The 26,128-nt window shown below is 50.0% G+C and overlaps 1 protein-coding gene across 11 annotated transcripts in view; it reads right to left on the bottom strand.

Moving 5' to 3' along the window:
* The window catches only part of CACNA1G (calcium voltage-gated channel subunit alpha1 G), a 133,663-nt gene that overhangs the window by 34,417 nt on the left and 73,118 nt on the right, over nucleotides 1-26,128 (bottom strand). For 7 of the 11 annotated variants that reach the window (XM_083805670.1, XM_083805679.1, XM_083805678.1 and 4 more), the window contains exons 16-26: nucleotides 24,468-24,561; nucleotides 23,691-23,875; nucleotides 23,105-23,551; nucleotides 17,090-17,190; nucleotides 15,849-15,972; nucleotides 12,725-12,793; nucleotides 11,667-11,851; nucleotides 5,219-5,345; nucleotides 1,773-1,898; nucleotides 1,070-1,159; nucleotides 312-525 (exon numbers count right to left, since the gene is read on the bottom strand). In XM_083805670.1, coding sequence (XP_083661796.1) covers nucleotides 312-525; nucleotides 1,070-1,159; nucleotides 1,773-1,898; nucleotides 5,219-5,345; nucleotides 11,667-11,851; nucleotides 12,725-12,793; nucleotides 15,849-15,972; nucleotides 17,090-17,190; nucleotides 23,105-23,551; nucleotides 23,691-23,875; nucleotides 24,468-24,561 — 1,762 coding nt within the window. The remainder of the gene's footprint in view (nucleotides 1-311; nucleotides 526-1,069; nucleotides 1,160-1,772; nucleotides 1,899-5,218; nucleotides 5,346-11,666; nucleotides 11,852-12,724; nucleotides 12,794-15,848; nucleotides 15,973-17,089; nucleotides 17,191-23,104; nucleotides 23,552-23,690; nucleotides 23,876-24,467; nucleotides 24,562-26,128) is intronic. The other 4 variants (XM_083805673.1, XM_083805680.1, XM_083805676.1 and 1 more) reach the window with 1 other exon arrangement.

The following is a 26,128-nucleotide window of genomic DNA, read 5'->3' as shown; positions in this document are numbered from 1 at the left end:
GATCTTTGCAGTTGTCACTATTTGTGTAACACTGAGCTCTGCTATCCAAGAAGCTCCAGGTCTGATTATTATTATTTTTTAAATTTAAATAACCTCCAATGGAAAGGTCATTGCAAATCACACAGCTATTAAAAAGGCTTCCGTGGCTCCTAGCTCAGCCTAAAACAGCACTATTTCCTTCATGCAAATTTCATAGCTGGACATGCTTTTAGGAGAAGAATGATCACCAGACGCGAGGCAGGGAGGGGAGGGAGGAGGGGATTGTGTGGAAGGTCAAGCAGGACTCAGAAAGATGTGGAAAGACTACCGACCAGCCATCTGTTTCTCCTTACTCCTTCTCTTTTTCTCCAGCCGGCGAAGCCTCTTCTCCTCCCGCCTCTTGGCTTCTTCCTCCTCCTGGTGCTGCCGACACTTGTGGAAATTCTCCACCACGACCCCCACGAACATGTTGAGGACGAAGAAGGCCACGATCAGCAGGAAGGAGATGAAGTAGAGGAGCATCCACGGGTTGTAGTTCATGACTGGCTGCGCACGGGAAGAAGGCAAATATCAACTGAACCTCAAAAAAATGGGAGCCAATGTCTACAGCTACTACATCCACAGCCTTGGAAGTGGGTGCCCCTTTGAGGTAGGTCAGTGTGCTCTGCTCCTCGTGAAAACTAGAGCCTTCTGAGTTGTTTTGACAGAATATTGCTCAAACACAAAGCACACAGAGGACAGAACCACGTCCGTTCTGCCAGCAGCAGGACAGTCGCATCTTTTGCAGCTATCGTCTCCCTCACTGAAAACTTGTACCTACACAAAGCAGTTCTTTTCTCCCAAAATGCCCAAATTGCTTTAGAAGGCCAGCCTTCATTCTTCAACGGGTGTAGTTCTCCTGCAGTGGCCTAGCTACACCGATAGTGTGGCAAAACCTGCAGCAAAAAGACTGGATACAAATCCAGATTTTTCCCAGGGCTCCACAGCACACCCCAGGACGTGGCTGCCTTCCTGGCAGCCTGCAAGCCCCCCAGAGCACAGCATTCTGCAAAAAAAGAGCTGAAGCTTGTGACCTCTGGCAACCACGTACCTGCTGGTCAACTCCCACGGCATCCAGGCCATCGTACATGATATCCACCCACCCGTCCTTGGAGGCCAGAACAAAGAGAGACATCAGGGCCTAGAAACGCACAGAAAAAAAGTTACACGCAGTTACAGTAAAGCTTTTTTTACCTGTAAAATTTTACTCTTCTTTGCCCTTTCCTGTCTGGGGATTGTCATTACCTGGCTGATAATGGAACACTTTGATGACCAAGGTTTCTCCCGGCAGCAAAACCCAATCAATGTCAGCACCCGGTTCAGCAATGAGCGCTAATTCGGAAACCACAAAGCCAAACACAAAAGCACCTTCACTTCCACCCTCCAGGTTTCTACTGCTCCCTACTAATTAGTCCCTGCCACACAGCTAAAATAAGGCAGTGTCGCAGAGATGGTTGAAAGTGTCCGGCTCTATTAGACAAGCCCTTCTGCAAGATATATTTGGTTTGTTATGTAGCAGTGAAGCAATTAAGTACTCCAAGAAGCCACATGTGCTTGTTCTGTTCTGAAAAGAAGTGTATGCCTGCTTGGAAACACCACCTTTGGGATTTACAGAGACAGAATGCTGTGTATGTGAACTGAATATTTACTGTGACTGGTAGTGCCCTGTAAGAAAATCCCATGGGATAATAATGCACAGGTTTTAAGTCAAGGAGGTAAAGGAGCAAAGAAGCAGATTACCGTTCTATTAATACCTGGCCGAGATTATCAAAATTATACTTGTGCCGGACCCATTTGTAGCTTGCTTCTGCACAATCCGATTTATTTGTGATGTTTCTGGTGTCCTCCCCCTGGCAGACAAAAAACTTGCCTTTGAAAAGCTGCAAAACACATAAAGAAGAGAGGAAAGGTAATGGCTCGGACCACAGGATTTCTCTGCAGAGGATGGGCATTTCTCATGGGGAATTCTGCACAGCCCATGCAGACCAGACGATTTAAAGGAAATGGCCTTGTTCATGCGGGTTATTGAGTGTGAGCAGCCTGTATAATATGTACCTAATGAGCAAACGCATGACTTCACACCATTTGGGACACCCACCTGGTGCGTTAGGTTGTGTGGTTCAGTGGTCTGAGACCAGCCGAAAGCCCGTTGCCGCTGGGTCGCCAACTCTGGCACAGCCCGGGCTAATGGCCGGGACCACTCCGCGGCTGCTCGCGACACGTGGGATGCCTCCGACGGCTCAGCCCAGCCAGCGATGCTGGCTGCAAAAGTCACCGGGAAATGAGGCGTAACGGGGGCCCTGCCAGCCGCACGCAGGTGGCACTAAAGAGGCGCAGCGCTGAGCTCTGCTCCGCTTTGTACAGGTCGGAAGGGGACACGCTGGAGAGAAGCCGACTTGCTGCAGCTGATGTTGGGCTCTTGCTGTGTGCAGGGCTGGCAGCACTCTCTCTCTGATTTGAATGCTGTTCTCCAGCCACCACTGGGCTCTGCAGCCCTGCAGGGGACTGAAAATATTCCTCACGCAGTGCCCAAAGAGTCGAGCCCAGCTGGGGCTGGGTACCTGATCCTGACCTTGCTTCCTTTGGTGTAAACCAGGAGAGATGCAGCTCCTGGGGAGTAAACTCCTGCTGTACACCCGCACAAGGAACACAAGCCTCCGTGTACTTAATTCTAGAGCTGGTGCTTCTCACAGCCAGAACAGAAAGTGGCAGGGGAGGACTGCTCCAGACAGGGTGATGGATGCTAGCAGAATGGGTGGGCTCGGAGCCTGCAAGACATCCAACAAACCTGATTTTATTTGCTGACAGAAGCTATTGACATTACTATCACTGATTTTGGGGAAAGTGGCAACCTGCTCTCCAGGCTCCTTAAAACACTGCTTGGGTATACAGAGAAAAGACGCTGATGGTTTTTGATCTGTTGTTCATTTCAAGTATCAGTAGAAATAATAGCGAACAAGACAAGCCCACACATTACTCCATGGGTTTCCTTCAGAAATCAGCAGCGGCAGAAGGATGTTCTCGAGGCATGCAAAGTTAATCACCACTCAATGCAATCATAAAACTCTGGATGTAAGAAGAGAAGCATTCCCTGATCTTTCCATGGAGAAACACTATCTGTTTGTAAGGCAGGCGAGGGAGATATAGCCTGCACAGATCAAAAAGTTTTAATTAAGCAGGAAGGTAAACAACTGTTTTAATATATTGTCTATAAATACAATTTCTCCTGGAGCTGGACTGTAATGCCCGTCAGATGGGAGCAGTAACACAGCTACTAACTGGGTTTGGAAACAGAAAGCCCAATTTGTAAAAGTGCTGCTTGCTGGCTGTGCTTCAGCTGGAGCTACGGATTCCAGCATTTCTGAAAGTGAAAGACCGAGTGTTTTTGCAGTGTGCTTGTTTATCAGTCAGTCACTTGTGTCCGATGATGCCTAGCCACATGTGGACAAGCGGCACAACAAAGTCTTGCTAAGAGGAAACACCATTAGAAGCTTGGAAGTCTAGATTTTTGTAGCATAAGAACTAAATTAACTGTAGTTTTATCTTCTGCTTATATTTACATGGGAAAACCAACTGTAATTTTGAGAGATCGTCTTTTTATAGAAATAGTTACATCCTTCATCTTACACCTGATTAGACATAAATATTAACGGAGAATTTTGCTTCCTGAATGCAGGCTCAGTCTTGCTTGTGTCTACCACTTAAGCACATCGATAGTCACGACAATTTAACAGAAGACTGCAAGTCACTAGGGGAAGCAGTCGCAATTAGCAGGGAGGAAATTCAGAGAGCATACTGCAAGTTTTGTTGTTTGGCATAAATTTTCCTGTGTCTGAGTTTTATACTGTTTTATGGGATATGCTTAGGTTTATGAATCTGTTTAGTATAATGGATGGATGTTGTTGTGCTGTAACACTCAGCCAATCTAGCTGCTGTGATGGTTATGGATGGCACGATTTTCTCCTCTGTTTATTTTCAATGCTGTATTTATTATTTAAACTGTATATTAGTATAAAATATTATATAAGACACCCTTCCAAAAACAAAGCAAAACAGAACTGCTTTCCAAAGCTGGTCATGACAGATCAGATAAACTTCAGAGAGAAATAAGTGTTATGTCAGAATATTTATATGAAACAATCTCTTCTTCTCAGGTAATGAGAAACCAATTGCATTGGAAACTCCGCCACTTTTTCCCCTGGGTTCCTGCACTCCTGGGACTGAGGATATTGCTAGCAGTGCCAGCAGGAAGCAGACTCAGAAATTTCTATTTCTGCAAGCTTTCAGTTATACAAACTGTCAGAACTTGAATGAATCTCCAGGTCAAGGTCTCTCTGGAGTTTACAAACCTACAATTTCAGCCTTGAGAGTTTCTGCCTCCCTATTGCTTTAAACCTAGAAGAAAGGTGGAGGGGAGACGTCCCCACATTATCTCACAGACTGAACAGGAATGGGATTTAACAGTTTCCCGAGCAGAGTTTTTCTGGCAGTACATGCAGTGCCTCAGGCCTGACCCTTCTGTGGTGTGGCCAGGGGAAGAAAGTGGCGAAATAGCTTGATTTACGTCCTGCTGGAGGCAGAGCAAAAGTCCTTGTGGTGGGGAAAGGATGAAGAAAGCCCATTCTGTGCCTCCAAGGGGGTCGTCACATCGGCTTTTGTACCACCGCATGCAATAGGGAAGCTTCAAGAAAGTTCAACACATCAAGTGACACATAGCCAAGACTGGAAAGTCAGGAATAATCGTGTTTTGAGAGCACTGGAAAGGCCACGCTGTCCTGCTGAGGTGTGGACTGAGAGCTGCATAAGCCCTTGGGTCTGAGTCATTCGGGGCTGTTAGCTGCAGCAGAGTGAGGCATTCAAAACCAACACACGTTTCTAGAGCTGGCTGCAAGACCTTGACAAAGCCAGAAAGAGGCAAAGCCAACCCCACTAACTGGCTGTAACCACTGCTACTTCAGCTACAGCTAGTGATGCACGTAGCTGGTCACTGCTGTTAGGCTGTAAGAGAGAGTTTTTAATGGCTGACCAGTAATGGGAAATCTGCCTCCTCCTCGCTGGGAGGAAGAATTCCCCAGGAAGACTGTACAGCCCCATGGGTTTGGCTTCAGAAAGGGCACATGCTGCTACAGATACCCAGCTGTGGAGCCACTCGGGGCCCGCTACACTTTCTGTCTTGGTGCCGAGGCATACAGGGACTCACCTGAACTCCCAGGATCCCAAAGATTATGAAAAAGGCGCAGCAGATGACCACGATGTTCCCAATGGGCTTTAGGGATGACATGAGAGTCTCCACCACCAGCTTCAGTCCTTGGGCTCGACTAATGACTCTGCGAGGGCAAGTAAGCACAAAACCTATGTTAGTCCTGATCTGCCCAGTTCTGCCTCCTCCCTGAATAGAAGACCTGTGGAAAAGACAGCATTAGAGATTTTTTTAACAATGGCAAATAACTCAAAAAACCATGATGGGAGAACCTGAGAGATTGTTGAAGTATTTGAGGGAAAGGGATCTCTGCCTATGCATACAGCCTTGCACGGAAGAAGAGAGGGGAAGCAACCACGTGAGAAGAGCCAGACCAGAAAGGTCAGTGGAGGAGGACCTAGGAAGGAGGATAGATAGGCTAGCCCCATGTTTTTTAAACTCAGAATGATGGCTTTGATCTAACCCGCTGTCTACCCTTGATCCACCTCCTGATCAGCTTCTTCTAGTTGCCACACATTACAATATATTCAGAGCTTGGCATTTTCCTATTCCTATTGTTTGGCCCCAAAAGGCTCTCTAGTTTCCATACTTGATCACAGCTTCCCTGGGATGCAGCCACTTGTTTTGGTTCATCCACAAACACACACCTTTATGTCTACAGCATGTCCAGGACTGCAGAGTCCTCCCAGAGTGCACTCCTGTGTGGTTTTAGGCAAGGCTCTTGATTTCCCTGCTTCAGCCTGGCGAAATGAAGCAGCCACTCTTACACAGCTGCCTGCAGGTGTCTGTACACGCACCCACAGTGCTGCTGTGTACAGAGACCTGAGCTGCCCCTCGGTTCCACCAGTCTCAGCTTTATACCCACTGTACAGCCTCAGCTACAGAACCAGTGCTGTCATCCAGGTGGAACTTCACCAGTGGGACCGCAGGAATCTAACCTCATTTCTGTAGTTCCTCTCTGACTGGTACTGCACAGGATTTCTTAACAGAGGATTAGTTTATATGGAAAGGTTGGTGGAGAATAATGAGCACATCACCAGAGAAGCTTGCTAGAATATATGTATAAAAGAGGAGAAACTGTACTATACTCTCAAAGACAATATTATGATGAAAGGACAAAGCTTGCGAGCGTTAGAGAAGCCATCTCACCATGCTGGGCAGGATGAACACCGTATTCAGGATCACAGACATGAAGGTGGAGAGCTGGGGGACTGACAAAGGCATCTGAAGAGGTTGCACGCCTCCCCCCTCTTGATGCCAACTGGAGTTAAGCATTTCGCTAGCTCTGTAAATCAGCTTGTACTGATGCCACAGAAGCTGTGCTCTCCCAGAGCAGAAATAGCTGTCTGCTGCGTCAGCCTGAAGGGGGGAAGCGCCCGCGTGCTTCTGGGTACAGGCTGGTGGCTCCTCCGAACACTTGGCACTCAAAAGTGCCACAAACTTCCCCACCTTCTTGTTTCTGCCTGGTTCTCTCTTTTGCCATCAAGTCTTCTCACCGCCTCTGCCGTTTGGCCCCAAACCCAGCTGCCCCGCCTGAAGCACAGCTTGGAGTTCTGTTGTCTGGAGAAAATCCAATTTCTTCTCGTCTCTCCCCCTTTCTGGTCTCTGGTGCTCCCAGCAGAGGTCCCCATGGACACGTCCATGTGCCTGACATGCATGGCCTGAGCGTGTGCTTGCCTGACCTGGGCTGGGACCATGGCTAAGCCTGCACGAGCCCTCTCCTGCCCCAGAGCCCACAGCTCGAGCAAACTGTGGTGCTCAGCGCACAGGCACCAGTTCTTTCAAAGCCTCTTGGCTTTAAACAGCATCCTGAAAACCTAAAAATTATTTCCCTTTTTTCTGGTTAAATATTTACTTGAAATGTCAAGGGTAAATCATCAATTATCCTTTTAAAAAAGAAACAGATGGTGATATTTTTATTCACTCCCTTACCGGTGAAACACAAAAGGCAGATGCTTCTATTACTCTCGCTGGGTGTCTCTTCCAGGTAGCTGGTGTGGCTCCTTATTTCGGACACCTCAGCTTTCCTGATGCTCAGACCTGGGCTATTTTAGGAATTGAGCTGGGGGAGGAGGGCTTATAGAAGGCTCAGAGAGAGAAGCAGCTCGAGGCTGGGGTGCTCCAGGGGATGGTGTGGACCCCATGCAGCCGTGGCAGTGCGGAGACCAGTCGGCGTGCGCTGCCAACGCTGCCTACAAGAACTGCTCCGGGCTGAGGTCCCTGCTGGGGCAGGCAGGCTGCTGCTGTCACTCGTACCCGCACCGAGGCTGAGAGCTGTGCCTGATTCAACGGGCTGGCTCATCCAGCCCAGCAGGCAGTGTCTGCAGGTCGAGGACTCCTCCCAGTCCACGTCAGCATACAGGGCCAGGCAGTCTGAGGTTGAATCCCAAACTTCTGGATCCTCAGATGGTCTAAGGATTTTCAGTGTCCTTCACATATTACCCTTGCACTATCCTTGCAAACTGCCAAACTACAGATGGGAAACTGAGGCACAGGAGGATCATGGTTATGTTCCCAGAGCTCTGTGGGCACTTCGCGTCCAATGATTTCAATAGAAATTAGGTACATTGGGATCTTGGCTTAGGTATTTTGCCCACATTGCAAGATGGAACGGAAGTCAGGCCTTGTAAATTGAAGGCCTGTGGTCTAACTACTGGAGCATCCTTAAATTTGGGAGAACAAGGAAGAAATTTAGCCTCCAGTGTCTAAAGCTGATAATTTTCTCCAACGGTTATTAACGAAACCTATCCTAGAAATAATAAAGTGATTTCCCTTGTGGTATACTATTTGGTATCCAACAGAGATAGAAAATAGGAGGTTTCTCATCTGACTTAGCAAAGTCGCATGTACTGAGGAAAAAAAGGCTGAAGAACTGCAGCATTTGGCTGCTTTCAGAGATTTGATCAACCAGGGAATTCCTCAAATGAGGATGCATGAGGGTATAAGCTGCCACCAGTCTAGCTCCATGCCAGTGCTGTTTCCAGCCCTACGGAGAGAGAAGACTTTGAAAAGATTTTGAAAAATGATAGTTCTTACTAATGAAAACCTTCAGACCTTGGAGCTGCCTCAAACTGAGGGCCTGATCCAATGTCGAGGCAAGTCCATGCAAAGACTCCTGCTGTCTCTCTTGAGAGTCTGATAACTCTCTCAGAAGTGCCAATGAAATCCTCAGCATTTCCAGATTATTAGTGTCAGCTCCAATATGTCAACATACAGCATCCCTGTGCCTCATCAATATTGCCCGAGATCCTGCTGGTATCAGGCTTGCAGACTCGTACTGTCTGACCCACCGCTCCTGCAATTTGTTGCTGAAGGATCCAGCTGATTTGGAGCCCTCCAGACGTGCCAGAGCCGGAGACTCGCTGATGTTGCATTCAGGGCAATTCCCATCTGCATTAAGCGTATGACAAATAGGGAAATTGAAGTTAGACTGTTTTTTGTTCGTTGTGAAGAAATGCTAATCCCTCGAGCTCCTCCTGGTTCTGCTGGTCTCAGCGTTCACAATGCTGTCAAACCCCTTGTGTGAGACACTCCGAAACCACTGCCAGCCTCACCCCAGCTGGATCACATTTCCTAACGTTAAGCCTGCTGGTCTGATTAGAGCACTCAGATGAAGAAGGAGCACTTAGATGAAGTAGCAGATCAACATTAATGAAGGCCTTCCTCCACAGATTAAAAAAGAAAAAAAAGCAAAGGTGATAATATGATAGGGAGAAGAGAGTCTATGAAATGACTATTTCATACTGCAATGGTATGAAGAGTGAATAATTTATCCATCTGTTTTGAAAGGCAAAGCCCAGGCGCTGTAAAGAGTAAAACAGCACTGAAGTCCAACCAAATTAATTCTGAATACATTTTCAATCTTGATTTCTCTTGTATCTTAAGCTACAACACTTGATCCCAACAAGAGCAGGTTGAACGCATTAGGAAGGAATGTTATTGTATAAGCAATCCCTCTACTGGCTGAAACATCAGAGGGTCATGGAAACATCTTTAAATGTCACTCCTTTGTAAATATATTTTTGGAATTTTGGTCATAAAGCTGGGCTTGAATCCTCATGGATTCAATTTGGAGGCTGATAATCAATCATGCAATCAAAAGCCAGTGATTGGCACGCAGGCCAGAGTTTTTTTATGCCTGTGCAAATGGCACAAGCATGTGTGGCTCTGTGTGCTGCATAAAGCAGCGGGGTTGTTTGCACGGGATAAAACAAGCGACAGAACAAGGGAGGTCTTTCTGCGAGAACCCCTTCCAGTCATCAACCAGAAAAGCCAACACAGAGGCGACGAGGGCTGTCCCTGCCCTCGAGCTCAGGGTGAGAGCTGTGGCTGCTTGCTGATGGTGCCGTCCCTGCTGCCCTGTCCCCAGGTGCCTGCACAATGGGAGGGCAGCGGGCGGCCGGCTCCATCCCCCAGTGGTGGCACAAGCTGTCACTTCAGAAAGGAAAACCAGTGGTTTGGTCTCCATGGGGGACTCGACCTGGATATGGGGACTAGGGCCATGGCATGCACAATCCTGCTGCCGTCCTGCACCGATCCAGCTGGGGATGGCGGCAGGGACATGGAGACCCGCAGCAGAGCGGGGCAGCCCGGATGCACGTCGCCGAGGCAGATGGGTTTCCACAGGCGGAGATTTACGACTTAGTGAAAAGTCCCCGGTTTGATGGCTGCTTTTTCATTTCCTACAAATCTAATTACAGGGGAATAGAACTGATTGTGAACATATTTAGGGAATGGGCCTGTTGCTGTCTTTTTACATTTCCTTTGTAGTATAAAGCAGTGTGTCGGCTGAAAACATTCAGACACTCTTGAGAAAACATATTGAATGCCAACAGGAATGGAATAGCAATGGAAGGACCTAATCCTGCACATGCTCCAGATGGCAGGTCTTCCTCCACCCTGCAGCTACTCCATGGATTATTCCCCATAACTGCACACTACTCATGCACATAGGTGACTGCAGGGAAAGACCAGCAAATGAAGCTTCGAGTTCTGGCAAGGCAGATCTACAGATCCACGAAGAAGCACACAGGTGGCAGGGTCAGACAGCGACCCTAGCAGGGCTCAGCACAACCCAAAAATCTCACTCTACATCTGATTTAACCACACCACCTCCAGAGAGAAACTTGCATTCTGCAGCTCAGAGACAGGAAACTGATCCCTCTTTTACCCTGAGATAGCCTGATTATTTTGCAGGTTTTCTTAACGTGGGTCAAAAATCAGTCTAAACAGAAGAGCAGAACAGATCCAACAAACCACAAATCTGGCAGAAATTCCCCCCAGAAACAACAGTTGACATGGAGGTGCTGGGGGACACTTGAAGAGAAAAAATTCTGAACTGGAGTCACGTAGGAAGACAGTCCAGTCGTGTGGCCAGAGAGATGAACCACACCAACAGGAGATCTGTCCAGATAAAAAGGATTAAAGCAGCTCATGTCCTAAAACTCTTCAAGCACAACATACACATAGCCCAATTTAACAGAAACTCTTTCATAGCTGTTAAGAATATTTGAAAGATATATAATGTATGGTCATGGCCATTGTTATTTAGACTTATTATTCACACAAGGGTAGTAAAACAACATCTTCTGTCAGAAGCAGGGTCCTTTTTTTGTTGTTCTTGTCCTGAAAGAGAAAATCCTGACTCAAAGAGAACCTTTTATGAAGGAAGCAGCAGTAAGATATGACAGCCACACAAAGATGCTTTGAGCAGGAAGGTTTATTAGCTGCTGCATAACAAGAGCAGCAACAATGGCATTAAAGAGGGACTGCATTTAGCATGGGGAGAAACCTTCATGCCTTGGGGTACAGGGCCAAACGGGTGCTGCTCCTGGGGCAAGTTCTTGTTGGAGGGGTGCCTGCCCCGGAGCATGGGATAGTGCCTGCTGCCAGGGGTGGGGGAGTGAGTCAGAAGGACAACTGCTTGCAGCTTGTCGGGGCAATATTCAAAATAAACATCTCCTTAAAATTAACAGGGAATTGAGGGGAAAAGGCTTCTTCGCATTCTAGGTTAATCAAGAGTTTAGTCTCTGCTTCCTTAAAAATGATCTGCCACCTGCTACTAATTTCCTTCTTTGTTACGAAAGCCATTGACTGCCTGAAGGAAAGGGGGAGAAGAAGCTGTTAAGCTGCACTTTACGCAGAGCAAATGAGAACACAAATAGCAGGGGATGTGTGTTTTAATGAGCAAAAGAGGCATTGATCAGTTTACTACTGCACTTGGGGCCGGTCCCAAAACGCAGCGAGTGCCCGGAGCCCCTTGCGGCTCGGCAGGACCCGCGGCCGCTCATTGTCTGGGGAGCAGCAGGAGGCTGGCCACAACACGCCGTGCCCTTATCTCGCCTGCCCCTTCCCTTGCATGAGTGCAGCTGCATTGCAGCAGCAGCTCAGCTACCCCTTCGGCACGCACACCCTACGTGCTTTTAGGTCTTCCCCATCCTCTGCTTACCTTAAGGGCCGCAACGTCCTCAGCAGTCTCAGAACCCTCAGCATCCCCAGGATTTTCGTGCCGCTGTCTGACACCATCGAGACCAGGATGTCAATGACCGAGATGAGAACCAGCACCCCATCCAGCACGTTCCAGCTGCTTTTCAAGTAGGCTTTCTCCCCAAAACACAAGCCTAGTGCCACCACCTGCCCGGACAACAAGTTGCAACAAATTAGGACTATTGCATCCAGTATGTTTTCTCCAGTTAGCAACCTGCTGGGAGTGCATTATTTACAGATACAAGTCTGTGAGTCCATTTGCTTCCCAGTATAGAAGCCTAATGAGACAAATCAGCAAAGTGTTATATTGCAAGGACTGTAAAATAACTCTGCAGATACATCCCAGATTGTCCCTCACAGATGTATTTTTAATGCAACTAAGCCTAGCTGCACAGAAGTGTTTCTAACATGTTTAGATCTGGCAGAAAAAGTTTGATTGTGTTTTATTTCTATAGACTCCTGGAGGAAAGGTTCAGGGTGGCTGACCCACAGCAATCAGTTACAAGCTTTGCAAATACAGAAACTAGAGAAACTTTCCATAGAAAGAGCAATTGTTCTGTGAGATCATTATGAATTACACAAGAGAGATTTACAGCAGTGGGTTTCTGAGCCTCCTGCCTCAAACCCAGCAAAGAATTTCAATGTGCTTAAGTATCTTCCTCCTCAGGAAAGCACATAGCTGCTTAGGTTGTTGAGGACAATGGGCTGTTGAAGACAATGGGACTTACATGCATGGCTGAAGTTAAGCATATGCTCAAGAGCTTTGCTGAATAGGGAAGGATTGCTGAATTGAAGCATTCCATTGCTCGTATAATGGTGTAAATCAAGAGCAACTTCAGTGAAATTGTTCTGATGTAAAACGTGCTCAGAATAAGGCGTGTGGTGGGTATTCGAATATGATTCAAGAGGGGGAAAATATTCACCTCGCTCGTCACCGGTAGACCTAGGAGTTTTGCAAGTCCAATGCAATAAAACATCACTGATATAATACAGACACACTTATCCTCCAGCTTCATTTACCTTAACTGTCATCTCAGTCAGGAAGATAACCGTGAAGATGTAGTTAGAGAGCGTTAGGAAAATCCGTTCCTATTAAAAAAAAAAAAAGAAAGAAAAACAAGAGACAACATTTTATGGCTCGCTTTCCACAGCTCTACACCTCCCCGCGCACATTTGTGCGGCTGCTGACTGCTCTGCAGCTTCTGTGCTGAAGCAGGCCTCGGACTGTTTGCTCGCGGAGTGGGGAAATCCAAATATTTAGACAACCTCGCTGCGGGCGGCCGGGCCGTGTCAGCACCATGGAGAGGGGCAGCAGCGCAGCACCGGCCCCTCCGCCAGCACCGCGGCAGCCCTCAAGCCCCTGGCTTCCCCCCCAGGCCCCTGACCACCCCCAGGCCCCTGGATGTCCCCTAGGCCTCTGGATGTCCCCCAGGCCCCTGGCTGCCCCCCAGCAGACACCTGGCCACCTCGCATACTTGGCACATCTCTCCCTACCCCTCACCTGCGGCTGTCGCCGTGCAGCGCAAATATCACCGAGCTCCCAATTCCCCGGTAAATTAAGTCAATATTGGAGTGGCTGTGCTGCCAGGTGAGCGGGACACATGGGAGGCCAGAGCGCGGCTGGCATGAGCTGTCACAGCTCCACCGAAGCCGAGAAGCTCCGGGGGTTGGTGCCAGCTGAGACCTGTCCCCACAAGGGTGAATCACTCGCCCAAAGCCACAGGCGAGACCCGGGCACGAAGCCCAGCGGTCTCATCTCCCCGTCCCCTGTGCTATCCACCAGACCATGCAGTCCTCACTGCCACTGTTCTGCAACAGCAGCTAGCGATTACAGATGAGACCATGGACCGGTTCCCTATCTGTAGTTAGCAGAAACCTTTCTTTTTTAATGATGACCATTAAATAAATTACACTTTTCCCTAATCCCTAAGCAATCTCTGATTGCCTGTGCTGAGAAATGGATGGTAGAAGGTGGAAGCTGGAGAAAAGGTGGGGATTGTGCATGTATACATGTGTGCATACAATTGAACTGGCCCCGGTTCTGCTAATAACGATTTTGGATTTATTTCTGCTGCTCTCTACAGAGCAGTCCTGTAAGAGATGCAGATCTCTCACTCAGAATGAGATGCAATTTAAACAAGACAAAACACCTTGGCAACTCTCTCGCTTGTCAGATCATGATTTACTGAAAGTGACTCAGGAACCACAGAGTAGCTTGTTTCCATCCTGGGCCCATAATTAATTAGGTCCTAGGCCTGCACTGTGATTGCGCGAGCTGTGATAGGGAACATCTCCAGCCGCCCGCTGACTGCCACACAAAAGACTGCTGCGAGGGCGAGGCGGCGTGCGGGAGGAAGAGGGTAGGGACCTGCTTGTGGTGCTGGAGATAAAACAGCAATAGCATGGAGGAGACTGAGGATATTACATTCCTCTCTGGCAAGCGTGTGGCTATTTTGAAGGATAATCTCCACGGCCCATGTCGCGCTCTCTGAAATGGGAAGCGCGTGTTGGCTAGCAACTGCATCCTCTGTTCCGATAAGCCAGCTGAAACTGGGGCAGGGAAAGAGAACTCGCTTGAACAAGCTAGAAAATCCACAGCTCGGGGAAGCAAAGTACAATTATTTTAAACAACTCAAGCTAAACTAAGTCTCTCCATTTCCAGATGAAAGCTCCATCAGTGCGAGTAGGGGCTGGGCACTCCTCCTGGCTGCCCTGCTCGCTACCACTGCTCAGCATCCCCCTGCTCCTAGACCACGGCTCAGCTCAGCTCCTGCCCTGAGTGACACGGTTCGGGTCCCTTGGATACAACCTGATGCTGAGGAGCCTCACACTGGTCCCTGTCTCCTTTCCTCTCTGCACTCTGCCAGTCCGTGGGGACACCACATCTCGTCCACCCTCTCTTATACTGGCAGCAGTGCTGTTTTGTGCTACGTGCTGTGGGCTCCTCTGACTCTGCACGTCATACCGCTCCCTCCATCTCCATGCAGCTACCGTTCCTTTCAGAGCCAGCCTTGGTGAATGGTGGCTCTCAAAGGACACAGCAAGGGGCTCCAAGGAAGCATTTAGGATCTCAAGGGTGTCCCATTTGGGGAACAGCAGGGTGATTTCCTCCTGCTAGATTGGCTGGCAGGGAGTCCTGCTCTTGTCTCACAGCTGTGAGTTGGTGCTCCATGGCTGCACAATAATTAAAAGAGGAAAAAAAAAAAAAAAAAGTGGAATTAGGGGAAGAACCTCCGGGCAAACTAATTCAGTAAGGAGGACTACTAGGGAAAGCTTAAAATAGGCACAGAGCAGCCACGACTCCAGTTTTAAGGTCTAACATTGAAGATCCACGAAAATGAACAGCCTGACACGCCTACGACAACAAAACAGGATCCTATACGATTGCGATATGAGCAGTCTTTTGCAATACATCAGCAAGAACCCAGCATATATCTCAGCCGCAACCTATGCTAAAATAAAAGAGCAACCGGATGATTCTGCCCCTCTGATTGATGGAGGTTGGTGCTGTGAGGGTCTGGTTTGAAAAATCGTTACGCAGTCAATTAAAGCAAAATGGTTCGGGGAAATGGAATTACAGTGCACATATCAATTCAGTTTTGCTTGTGTCACAACAAAGATCATAGACAAAAGGGAGAGAAAAGTATGAAATGAACAGTTTCCCCCATTCCCTTCGCACCATACATACGTGCCCGTGAACAACAGATGGATGAAACGAACATTGTGCTGAGAGAGGAAAAGTGTTTGAAGGTTGATCAGAGAAGGAAACTGAGACAGATGCCATGCTTATGCCACAGATTAAGACCTTGATCATACTTGCAGAAATGGGATATTATTAGGGGAGCCTCGGTAAGTGGCAGACCATGATCTCTGCTCTCGTTCTTTGAAGGGACTCTGGAGAGGGACCAAGAGAGCTGGGAGCAGCAGCCCCAGTGCACAGAGCAGGAGATGGTGAAAAGCCTTTCCTGGGACAGCATTACCCCGGTAAACGCTGTACTTAATTCAACACATATGCTGGCAGCTTCCCATTTAAAAAAGGAAAAGAGAGAGCCCAAATGCACGGCGGTGGGGTGCAAGCCACATGAGCTGGCTGCACGAGGAACACGACAGCCTGGAGCACAGAAAACATTAACCTCAAACTCACAGCGCTGTGAGGCTCAATTTTGGGTCGTTCCATGGCAATGGTAATGCAGTTGAGGAAGATGATCACCAGGACGATATGATCAAACATCTTGTGCGTGATGATTTTATTGCACATCAGACGGAATCTGCCAAGGAAGAGAGAAAAAAAAAAGACAACACACAGACTAGCTGTTAATGCTCGGCTGGTTGGGGACGAAAACGCTCCCGCCTGCGCAGGAGCCGAAGCACGGCCAGGGAATCGAGCACCCTGTTTGCACAGCAGATGAGCCACAGTCTTGCAACCCCCTCCCTGGCAGAGCCCCATGCTGCAGGCAGATCTGGCTACGAATAAAAAAGGACCTGAGCTACAAAGTTCGATGTCAAATTTGGGCCACAAACTTCAAGCCCCAGTTAAAGCCATAAAGCACTTTGGCTCTCTTGGAGTGGAGCAGCTGCTTCCCCAGCTTGGACAGGCAGCCAGGTGTGGATCTGGCCCCTGCCTGGTCCGCAGAGTTCAGGTTTAACTTAAATAAAGGAAGAAATACCTCCAGCAAGCGTGTAAGGGTTGAGTGCACACGGAACAAAGAGACAGAAGCTATTTATTGTGACAGATGGCTGTACACTGACCCGGGATTTATAATGCCGTATTACATTCCCCTAAGTCTGTTTCTGAAAATCTCTCTAATCTTGCTATGAATGAACTCAAATGCTGTCCAGAGCCCACCAGCTCAAAGGTGGGAAACCCTCGTTAAGCGTGGGTTAATGTCCAGAGGAAGGAGAACAGGAGCCTGGAGCCCGGTTGCCTCATGGCCGGGCTTTGGGAAGGGCAGCGCTGGGGTAAGGAGAGGGCAGATTTCTGGGGCTGGTGGGAGAGGGACAAAGGGAGGGGGAGGACAGAGAAGACAGGGCTGAGAGGCGGTTTAGCAGGTGAAGTAGGGCCCTTTGCTGTGTTGTAAATGTGCACCAGGTGCAAAATTAGATTTTTCTGCTTAATGCAGCTCCTTTCCCCCTCGCTTCCAAGTCTCTTTGCTCCATTGAATAAAAAACTTGCGGAGCACTGGCATCAGCGACAAAGCTGACAATGACCTCGATGAAGCCCTAGCCATGCCCGGGCTGTGGACCACCACAAAATGCTCCCATGCCAGGGCTGTGCCTGCACCAGAGCACCCTGTGGTGTAGGGACCACGGGGGGGACACAGGCAGTGAGCCATCGCAGAGGGGACATCCGCGCCAGGCATCCCGCTGCTGCGTGAGCGGCCCTACCTTGAGTGAGGAGCAAAGATGTAGATGGACCAGGAGTCTCTCTCTCGGCAGCAGGCAGGAAGACGTGCCCGGATCCAAGCCTTCACACGGTCCCTTTTGCTCTACGAGGAAAACGTACAGCGGAGACGGACCAGGAGGGAAAAGCAGAGAGAACAGTTAAAACCCCCAGAGCTCCCAAGCAAAGGATTCAGGGCAATTTTTCACTAAACAAATATCCCCAAGTGCTCAGTAAAGCCAAAGGAAAATGATCTGTCCCAAAAGGCCTTCAGGGGACAGAGCTCCAGAGGCCAGGAGAGGGCTGTGCTGGTGCTGAGAGCTCACGGGGCCTCACCTTGCTCACAGTACCTGCCTTCAGCACGTGGCTAGCCAAGGGGATGGACTTGGTAAGTAAATCCCTTGTCCCAGAGGACTGATAACCTGCTCAGATCAGCCACAGACCCTCCAGATTCTCGGGAGATGCTTACCTGAATCTTCTGAGTTGTTTTTTGTTTGTTTGTTTTTTAAATTATGTATAGTGCTTATGTCAAAGGCTATAAAAGGAACAGAGGGAGGGATTCCTGCTGCTTGCTGGGTCAAACCCTGTGGCTGTGCACCACTGGAAAGCCAAAGAAGCCATTTGGGACCTGTGTTTCAGTCCAGGAACACGATGGCAAGCATCTGTCTCTCATTCGGCATGAACAGATTAGACAGCAGATTACGAAGCCAGAAGGGAACATCGTGGCCAGTCTGACCTCCTGGATGAGCACGGGCCTTCCAACTCCCCCGAATTAATTCCTACTTGAAACCACAGCATATCCTTAGCCATGCACACATATATGTTAGACTACCAGGTTATTTGAGGCCAGGAGGGCAGATTGTAATGCCATGGCCAACAGGTAAAGTAACGACACGAAAACCTCAGTGCCAAGGGGAAGCCTTGTCCCAGCTGCGACAGCCTCTGGATTAGGTCTTCTCGACTTCTCAGCCACGAGTCTCCAAAGGGAGGCCGGGATCTTTAAGAAAATTGCCCTGACAGTGCTGTGAACTCACGCACCACCAGCGGAAGCCACCCAGAACCCGGCTCCCCAGCCGAACTCCTCACCCACCACGCCGGGGCTTCCTCAGCCCTTGCAAATCAAGGCACCGGGAGGCAAACCCGCAGACCGGTGCGTGCAACATCACCTCAATGCTTCACATTTGCAGACAAATAAAAATGAATTCTCACTCACTCATTACCCTTATTTCCCCACCGCCACGTGGGCCTGAATCTGCACAGGTGTGGGAACGCGGCTGCAGGGCTCCTGGAAGATTATTTTGCAGGTGTTTGGAAACGGCGCCACGAAGCACAGTGCAGGAACCGCCGCTGGCGCCCAAGGAGCAGGGTGAACCGCAGGGCTCAGGCACTTGTATGCATTTCATCTTCGAAACGGGGAAGGGGGGATTCTGTGCTCATTTTGAGCCAAACTGTTAGCAATTTGAGGTACTCTGGACTGTAAAAATGGGATTTGTTAGGGTAATTGAGTGGAATGGAGGAAATGCTTTCTGCTCCTGCATGTACTCAGCCAGGGGTCTCATTAGCGATGGGTAATAGCTAGTGTAGTGCCCATCTTAATGAAAGCACTTGGTGACAACCTGAACCCTTCAGAAAATGAAAACAACCTTGTGAAAATTACAAGAGAAGCCTGCCTAACAAAAAAGCTGGGTTTTTCTACCCCTCTCCTTTGGTTGTCCGTCCTTCCCTCCCCTTCTACGCAAGCGCCCCAGGCCATGGCACACCAGTAGGTTTTGGCCACATCTTGGCTGTTCTCACATTCCTTTCCCAACTCCAGGCAAGGAGTCAGAACTGCTCCCTTCACTCTAAGCTGTATTTAATAGAGCATGCATCCTGGGGATGTGTTATCCTTCCTAGCAGCCTAGACTGTTAAATTATCCAAGAGTTAACAAAGGTAGAAAAAAAAAAAAATAAAAGGATAAAATCGCGTGTCTGTTCAAAGTTGCAGCAAAAGCAGTGATTGCTACCCCAGCCTCTGGACGTGGAGTAATAGCTGCGGCTCGGTCCAGTTCATTTTGCGAGCTGGAAGGTTTCCAGAAGTATCTATTATTCAAAGCAGTTCTGGTATTTATCACGGGGATTTGTAGTGAATGGTAATGCGTCAGCAGCACAGAATGCTTCTTTATATTCCTTTTGTCCAATTTTAATGCCAAAGATATTTTGGGGTTTGTCTAATTGTTGCAGCTCTGAGTTCATAGGCTAAATCAGATAACAAAGGCAGAAAGCGATCTTCCATCGCGTCCCTATTCAGCGTGTCAACGCGAGGGCAGCCGTGGCTGCAGCTTGGCTGCTTTGTCCGGGGCTGAGTGCTGTCCTCCGGTACATCCGCATAAATCTAAAGTCAAAGGAATTACTCCAGATTTCCACTAGTGAAACAGCCCAGTTGGGTAATTTGAGCCAAATGTAAGATATTTGTGAAATAAAAAGCGAGCTCTTCCAGCCCAAGTCCCATCAAACGCTTTCTCTGCAAGGTCCAGACACACATCAGCCGCGCACAATCAGCCTGATTGCTGCTTAAGCCCGCATTATGTTCGAAGCAATATATCAATTATGTTGTTTAAATCACATCTATTTGTTCATAAAACACACCTGGGCAGGATGAATAAAGACTGGGATGGGGCGTGGGGGGGAAGAGAAGAAAACTACTCCTTAATTTGGGTGCTGGTGGCTTCACCAAAGCCCAGTCGCTCCCAGCAGCCGCCCCCCTGCTGATATGGGGACGGATGCGGGGGCCCACGGGGCCGGGGGCAGCAATGCTTGTTGATGAGCTGTGATGTTGTCTTCACCCCACACCTTCAAGCAGGGCCCCCCCGGCCCGTGTGAAGGAGAGCTGCTGCTAAATAGCTTCTTTTTTTAGGACTTCTAGATATTAATGTACTTCTGAGGGTGAAAGGCAGCTGGCATTAAAAGATGACTGATGCACTCCTCCGAGTCAGGGAAAGGGTTAGATTTATAAAAGATTTATTATAAGGATGGGGGGGAACCGCTGAAAAACGCGCTACGAGCAGCAACAGACCACCAGGCAAGCTCGAAGCTGCACAGAGGCACTCGGGACCTGATTATTTGATTTTAAATATGCAGCAGGGGCAGGCTAGGATGGTTTGGGGGAACAGCTGGACTGCACATCACAGGAAAAAATGCAATAGCTGGAGTGAATCCGAGCTGTGATTGCAACATGCAACGGGGATTTTGCCCCTGGGAGGAGGGGACACTTGGCTCTGCCCTCGCTTTCTACTCTGAGCACTCAGCGTTTGAGTTTTTCTTCTCTCTGCAGAGCACAGAAATTTTGCAGCTGGCATGTGCAGCGACCTGTAACACAGCCTGGATCAGAGATCTGGCCAGCAAAGGTCCCCCAGCAGATCCCCGACCTCAGGTACAGCCACACAAACCCAAGCAGGCAGCAGATCACTATCTTGGTGAAGCTTCTCCTTATTTACATTCGCACCCTGAAGAACAGATTTTGCCCTCCCTGATTTTGTACTTTTGGGGAGAAGGGAGATGAGGGGCCCAATTCGGGGCCCTCCGAGCAATGTAAATTCAGAATAAACTCTCTGAAGGCAGTGGAGCTGCACTAATATAATGGGAGTCTAGGAGATCCAAACGAAGCCTTTGCACCGCCTTTTATTTCTGTGCAGAGGCAATCAAAACCATCCAGCAAGGAGAGCTTGTTAAGCTTTGTTGCAGAAGGGCATATTTAGGATTGCTTTGATCTGAGTAACAGTTGAGTTCTTTTCTTCTTCTGGTGGTAGGGGAGTTTTGAATATTTTTTTTTCATTTAAAAAATAATGACATTTTTTCTGACTTTGTCAAAGCTCACGTAGGGGCAAAGAAACCCCCAGAACGTCAGGAGGCAATCGCAAAGGGAAGCTCCGCAACCTGGGGACTCATTTCTCTAATCTAAGCAATATTTTCCGATCCGTCTGGTTTAGCAATTTGCAGTAAGTGCACATTTCGGAGCATGGGGAAAGGCAACCGCCAGCTGAGGATGTCCCAGCTGCCGAGTGTGGAAGCATCATTGGCAGGGGCACGCTTTATTTACCCTGTTTTGTCTATTCTTTCCCTAGGCATTTGCTTCTGAGAGCTCCACGGAAAGGGCAGGGACCTTTGGTCTAACCCTGCGTGGCCAGACATCAGCACGCAGAAAGAAGACGTTTAATTTCCCCTAAAAGCAGCCACCGTCGCCATAATAAAAATTAAAAGCACGCATCTTATTCAACAGCTTGTCAGTGCTGGCTGGAGCTGCGGGGCCGGGTGGGATGGGAGGGGGACAGGAGGGACGTCTCCCATCACAAGGTGTCCAACGCAAGGGGAGCTGCTGGGGGGAAGGAAGGTACCTGTAGGATCTTTGTGCCAGGTGAGCTGGAAAAAGCAGCACACGTTGGACATAAAAACCATCCCTAGCCAGCTATAAAGAGCACGGTCTCCTGATCACTTCCAGTCGTGCTTTTTCAGAAAATAATTACCTCTCCTATTCTTAAAAATTCAATTTATTTTATGGAGGTTAAAAACCAGGTTAAGACAATCAGTAAAAATCCCAGGCTGAGGATCCATGCTGGAGATGTAATGGGATAATGGCTTGTTTTAAAGGCGATTCACGGCTGAGTGACTCCATTCTGCCAGCACAAACTCTCCTTCTTCTCCTGTTCGCTCTCTGGAGTCACCGCGGCCTTTCGCATCCCTTCACATGCTCCAAATCCCATTTTCATTCAACAAACTCAGTGAAATATAGTAAAATCATGCCCACAAGCTACAGCTCTTATGTTCTCAGCACCGCCCCAACTACCATTTCATGGCTGTACCTAAAACCCCTCAGCTTCACCCGGCACAAACCGAGCAATCCCCCAAATGACCCACCAGACCAGCACGTCTTTAAAGCCAACAACAAGGTGAGCTGAAACAATGAGAGAACCCGGAAACAACTGAAAACACCCCAAAATGCCCTTGTCCTGAGGACATCCCCATGCACGTGCTGGGGCCAGGACTGTGGGTGTCCTCCATCTGTGCTGCCCCACTCTTCCCCTCCCGCTGCTGGAGTTTCTGAAACCCCCCAGTCCCGGTGGCATTTACACGATTTTGGGCAGCAGCAGCACGTGGCAAATTACGTGCCTTGATTTGGAAGTGCGGATGCAGAGAATATGCAAAGCTGGAGATGCCTCTCTACTATCTGGCGCTCTAATCAGCTCAAAATTACAGCTGATTTTTCTTCTCCCGCTGCCATGCTTTTAGCTAACGTTTCCTAAATGGCACTTTTCAGGCCGCTGAAAAAGAGACGCTTATTGGACTAATGCCTCTTCATATTGAAATTAATGCAAAGCCTTTGAAATTACCACTGTCTCTACGGGACTAATGCCTCCGTGGGACTTGTGGGCCAAGCCCTGCCCTTGCATTGCCTGTTGATGTCAACAGAAATTGTCTGCTCCTGTGTGTGGGAGCTGAAAGCCAAACAATGGCTGGGGAGCAGGGAAATTTACTTACTGAATATAATAAAAAAAAAATAAGAACAGAAAAGCATACAATCTTAGAATAAAATTTTAGAATCATCTAGGTTGGAAAAGATCTTCGAGGTCACCAAGTCCAGCCACCAGCCTGGCATGCCGAGTGCAGTCACTAAACCGTGTCCCTCAGGGCCACATCCACACGTCTCTTAAACACCTGCAGGGACGGGGGCACACGCTGCCATGATGGGGGCATGTACTGTCACGATAGCCTTTGATCCGCACCTTTTCCTGGAACCTGATATCTCCATCCAGAGCTATCTGATACAGGACTGAAACACTTAACATAACGCCTGCCCTTCTTCTGGCACCATTCACAGCCTGCATTGCTCCTGGTGCTCTGCTCGTGCCCCTTAGCCTGGGCTGGTGGTGACACCCAGCTCTTGCAGTGGCCATAGTTTTGTACCCACCAGCGTGCTCTTAAGACAGGTACAGATAGCACTCGGTCGAGAAAAAAAAGCCAAAAGCAAGCACTTGGCACTTCCTTACCATGTTGCCTTCATCATCGCCGTCATCGCAGTCCTGCCGGGGGTCGTCCAGGTGGAGCTGGTGTACCAGCAGGCCTGGAGAGGTTTTCCCGTTGCAGTCCTGGTGCTCGGAGGCGGAGGTGCGACTGCTGTGCATGCTGCTGGTCCGGTACAGGGAAGGCACCTGCAGGGTGTCCTGGAGGTCGAAGGAGCCTTTTGTCTCCAGCGACTCCATGCGATGAGGTAAGGACCCGTTGAAGCTGCCGGCCCGGCTGGAGCGCTCCTCGTCCGAGCTCTCCCCGTCCTCCGAGCTCTCCTTCCCCTCTCCAGAGAGCAGGGATCTGCGCTCGCCGCTCTGGCCCCGCCGCTTGAGGCTGGGCGCCCGGCCGATGCTGTTCCAGCTGGAGCGGCGGCTGGTCCAGCTGCTGCCGGCGCTCCAGGGGCTGTGCGGGGAGCTGCGGGCGCTGGGCTGCAGGAGGGACGGGGACAGCATCAGCACCATGCCACCCACCTGTATCGGGCTGTCCCCACACAGCTCGGGCACACAAAACAGCCCCGTGAGCCCGGCGGGTGCCCGTGGAGCATCCACAGGGTGCTCAGGTCCCTACCGGGGACTTGAGCTCGTAGGCGGCGGGGTCCACGGAGACGCCGCTGGCCCGGCGCGACTCGTAGCCCTGCACGGCCTCGCCGAACACGGCGCTCTTGGGCATGGGCATCGGCGTGGCGGCGGTGTGGATGATGAGCGGCGGGGTGAGGCTCTTCTTCAGCTCCGGGTGGTCGCTCAGGGCCATCACTGGAAGACACAAGTGGTGTTTAGGTGCCCCCCTGATCCTGGGGCATGCTCACAGCCTCCTCTCGGGCAGGCGGAGCAGCTGCATGGGAGGTGTTTCTCCTCCAAGTGTCGGGAGGATGGGGGCCAAAAAGCCATCTGGAGAGCCGAGAGCCTCCCTCCAACATGGCAGGGAAAGAGCGGGGTGTAAGTTAGGAATGGCACTGATGAGAAAGGGGAGCAAATCTGTTATCTGCTGCCCCTCAACCCTTCAGTTGAGCCCTGCCAGCTCCTCCCCTGGAGACCCGTGCCCACGCTGGGTTCCCTCTCTCCTCTCCATCCTCCTCCTTCCTCGCTCCCCCTGGGGGGCTCCTCCACTTGTGCCCCTGCAGGGATGCTCCAAACACCCAGACCTCGTGCCCGGCAATGAGAACATGTGCCTGAATGCCATCGCATCTCCCTTTGCAGCTTGCCCTCCAACCCCACAGCACAAGCCTGCTGCGGGCCGGGATGAACGCGTCCTCCCCAGGAGGGCTCTCCCCATCCAGGACACAAGGTTTTCGCAGCAGAGCGGGGTTTCTGCAGCAGGGACGGGTGTCCCGGGGCTGCTACTCACAGGCTGGGTTTGACAAGTTCTTCTTCAGTCCGGCCTCCTCTTCCAGGCTGCGGGGGAAGAGATCGCCCTCCGAGTCGGACTTGGAAGCGTCACCCTGGAGCAAAGCAGAGCGCTTCAGCAGGGAGGATGGAGGGCTGCACCACACGGACACCCCTCCGACAAATGGATTCCCACTGCCAACAACACACCTACGGATCCACCGCATTTTGTATCACGATGCAACACCACCTTTCACAAAATGAGGCATGCACATATTTATACCACAGACTAATTAACCTCCTACCAGGAAGACAGACTGCCTCTGATTCCAAACGCAGTCCCAGAAAAGGATCAGGGGAAAAAAATAAAAAAAAATAAAAATAAAAAAACACCTCCAGAAAGCATTGCTTATTTTTGTTCTGCTGGAATCATACACTGGGTGGATATGAGGGAAGGAATCTGACAAGCAACTCTGGGACAAAAATTGACCCTACTCATCTCTCTCAGTTTCTGTAGCATAGCTTAAAGCTCCTTGTGCATGGGCATTCACGTGGCTCTTTCTAGCAATGCTTCGACAAAACAAGTGAAGATTCAGAAGGGACACGAGGGACCCTGACTGTCCCACGCAGCTGATGGAAGAGGCTCCAAGAGGTACCTGATAACAGCTGCCCCTGGGTGGCCACGCACCCTCCAGCTGCAACACAGCAGAAGCAGAAGTTTGGGGGATTTACACAAATTCCACTGCCTCTTTTCAAATCCTGAGAGCTGCCGAGGACACGGGCCCGTCCTCAGGAGGGGAGGGACGAGGTTTACCATTTCTCGCAGCGTGGTGCCTGGGCTCTTGCTCAGTCTCGTGGCACGGACCCGCTTAGGGACCTCCCTGCACGGTTCTGTCCACTGGCACTGCAGAAAGGTGCTTAGGGTGTGGTATAGTCAGGACCCACCCGGCAGGAAAAGGTGCTTGCCAGAATGATGCCCATTCAACAGAGAGGGATTTGGGGCTGAAAACGCTCAGACATTCTGGCAAAGGGCACCAGACCCCGGCGTGAGGCACATCAGGAGGGAGGAGGGCAGGGAAGGGAGGCAGGGTGCCGGGATGAGAAGCCAAGCAGACCCTCACTTCAGCTGGGAGAAACCAGGAGCCCCAGAAACCCCACCCCAAGGCCAAGCTGCACCCCGGGAGCCCCTGTGGAGGTTTGGTGCTCGGGTTCCTGGTGAGAGAAAGGCAGAGGGGCTCCAGCCTGGAGGAAAGCACAGCAGCATGGGGCCGGAGGGGGAATGGCCTCCGACACCAGGTCCAGTGCTGTGCACCTCTTGGTTAGGGCAGACTCTGGAGGGGTAAGCTCTGCTGCTCCCCAGATGGTTTGCTAAACAGTTAGGGTGGTTTTTTTTGCTTTGTTTTCTTTTTGTTTCTTTTCCAGGCAGGCTGGACACTCTCAGACACAGTCTTAAAGCAAAAGAGAGTGTGATGCGAAGAGCTGGCTCTTCTCTTCCCCTCCTGAGCACTCAGGACTTCTGTGCTATTCAGGGAAGCCCGCCCTGCAGGAAGCAGGAAAGGTCAGGAATGCACCTTGCGAGAGGGGGCCGTGAAGCCAGGCTGGCCCGAACCTCCCTGGATTCGGGGCTGTCTGCCTCCAGCGAGCGCGGGCTCCAGCTGGCTGCAGGGACGCTCCCGCCGCCGG

Source organism: Anser anser (genome assembly GCF_964211835.1).
Source record: "Anser anser genome assembly, chromosome: 19".
NCBI classification, from domain to species: Eukaryota; Metazoa; Chordata; class Aves; order Anseriformes; family Anatidae; genus Anser; species Anser anser.
The sequence above is the reverse complement of the archived record's forward strand: the minus strand, read 5'-3'. Positions and strand labels throughout refer to the sequence as shown.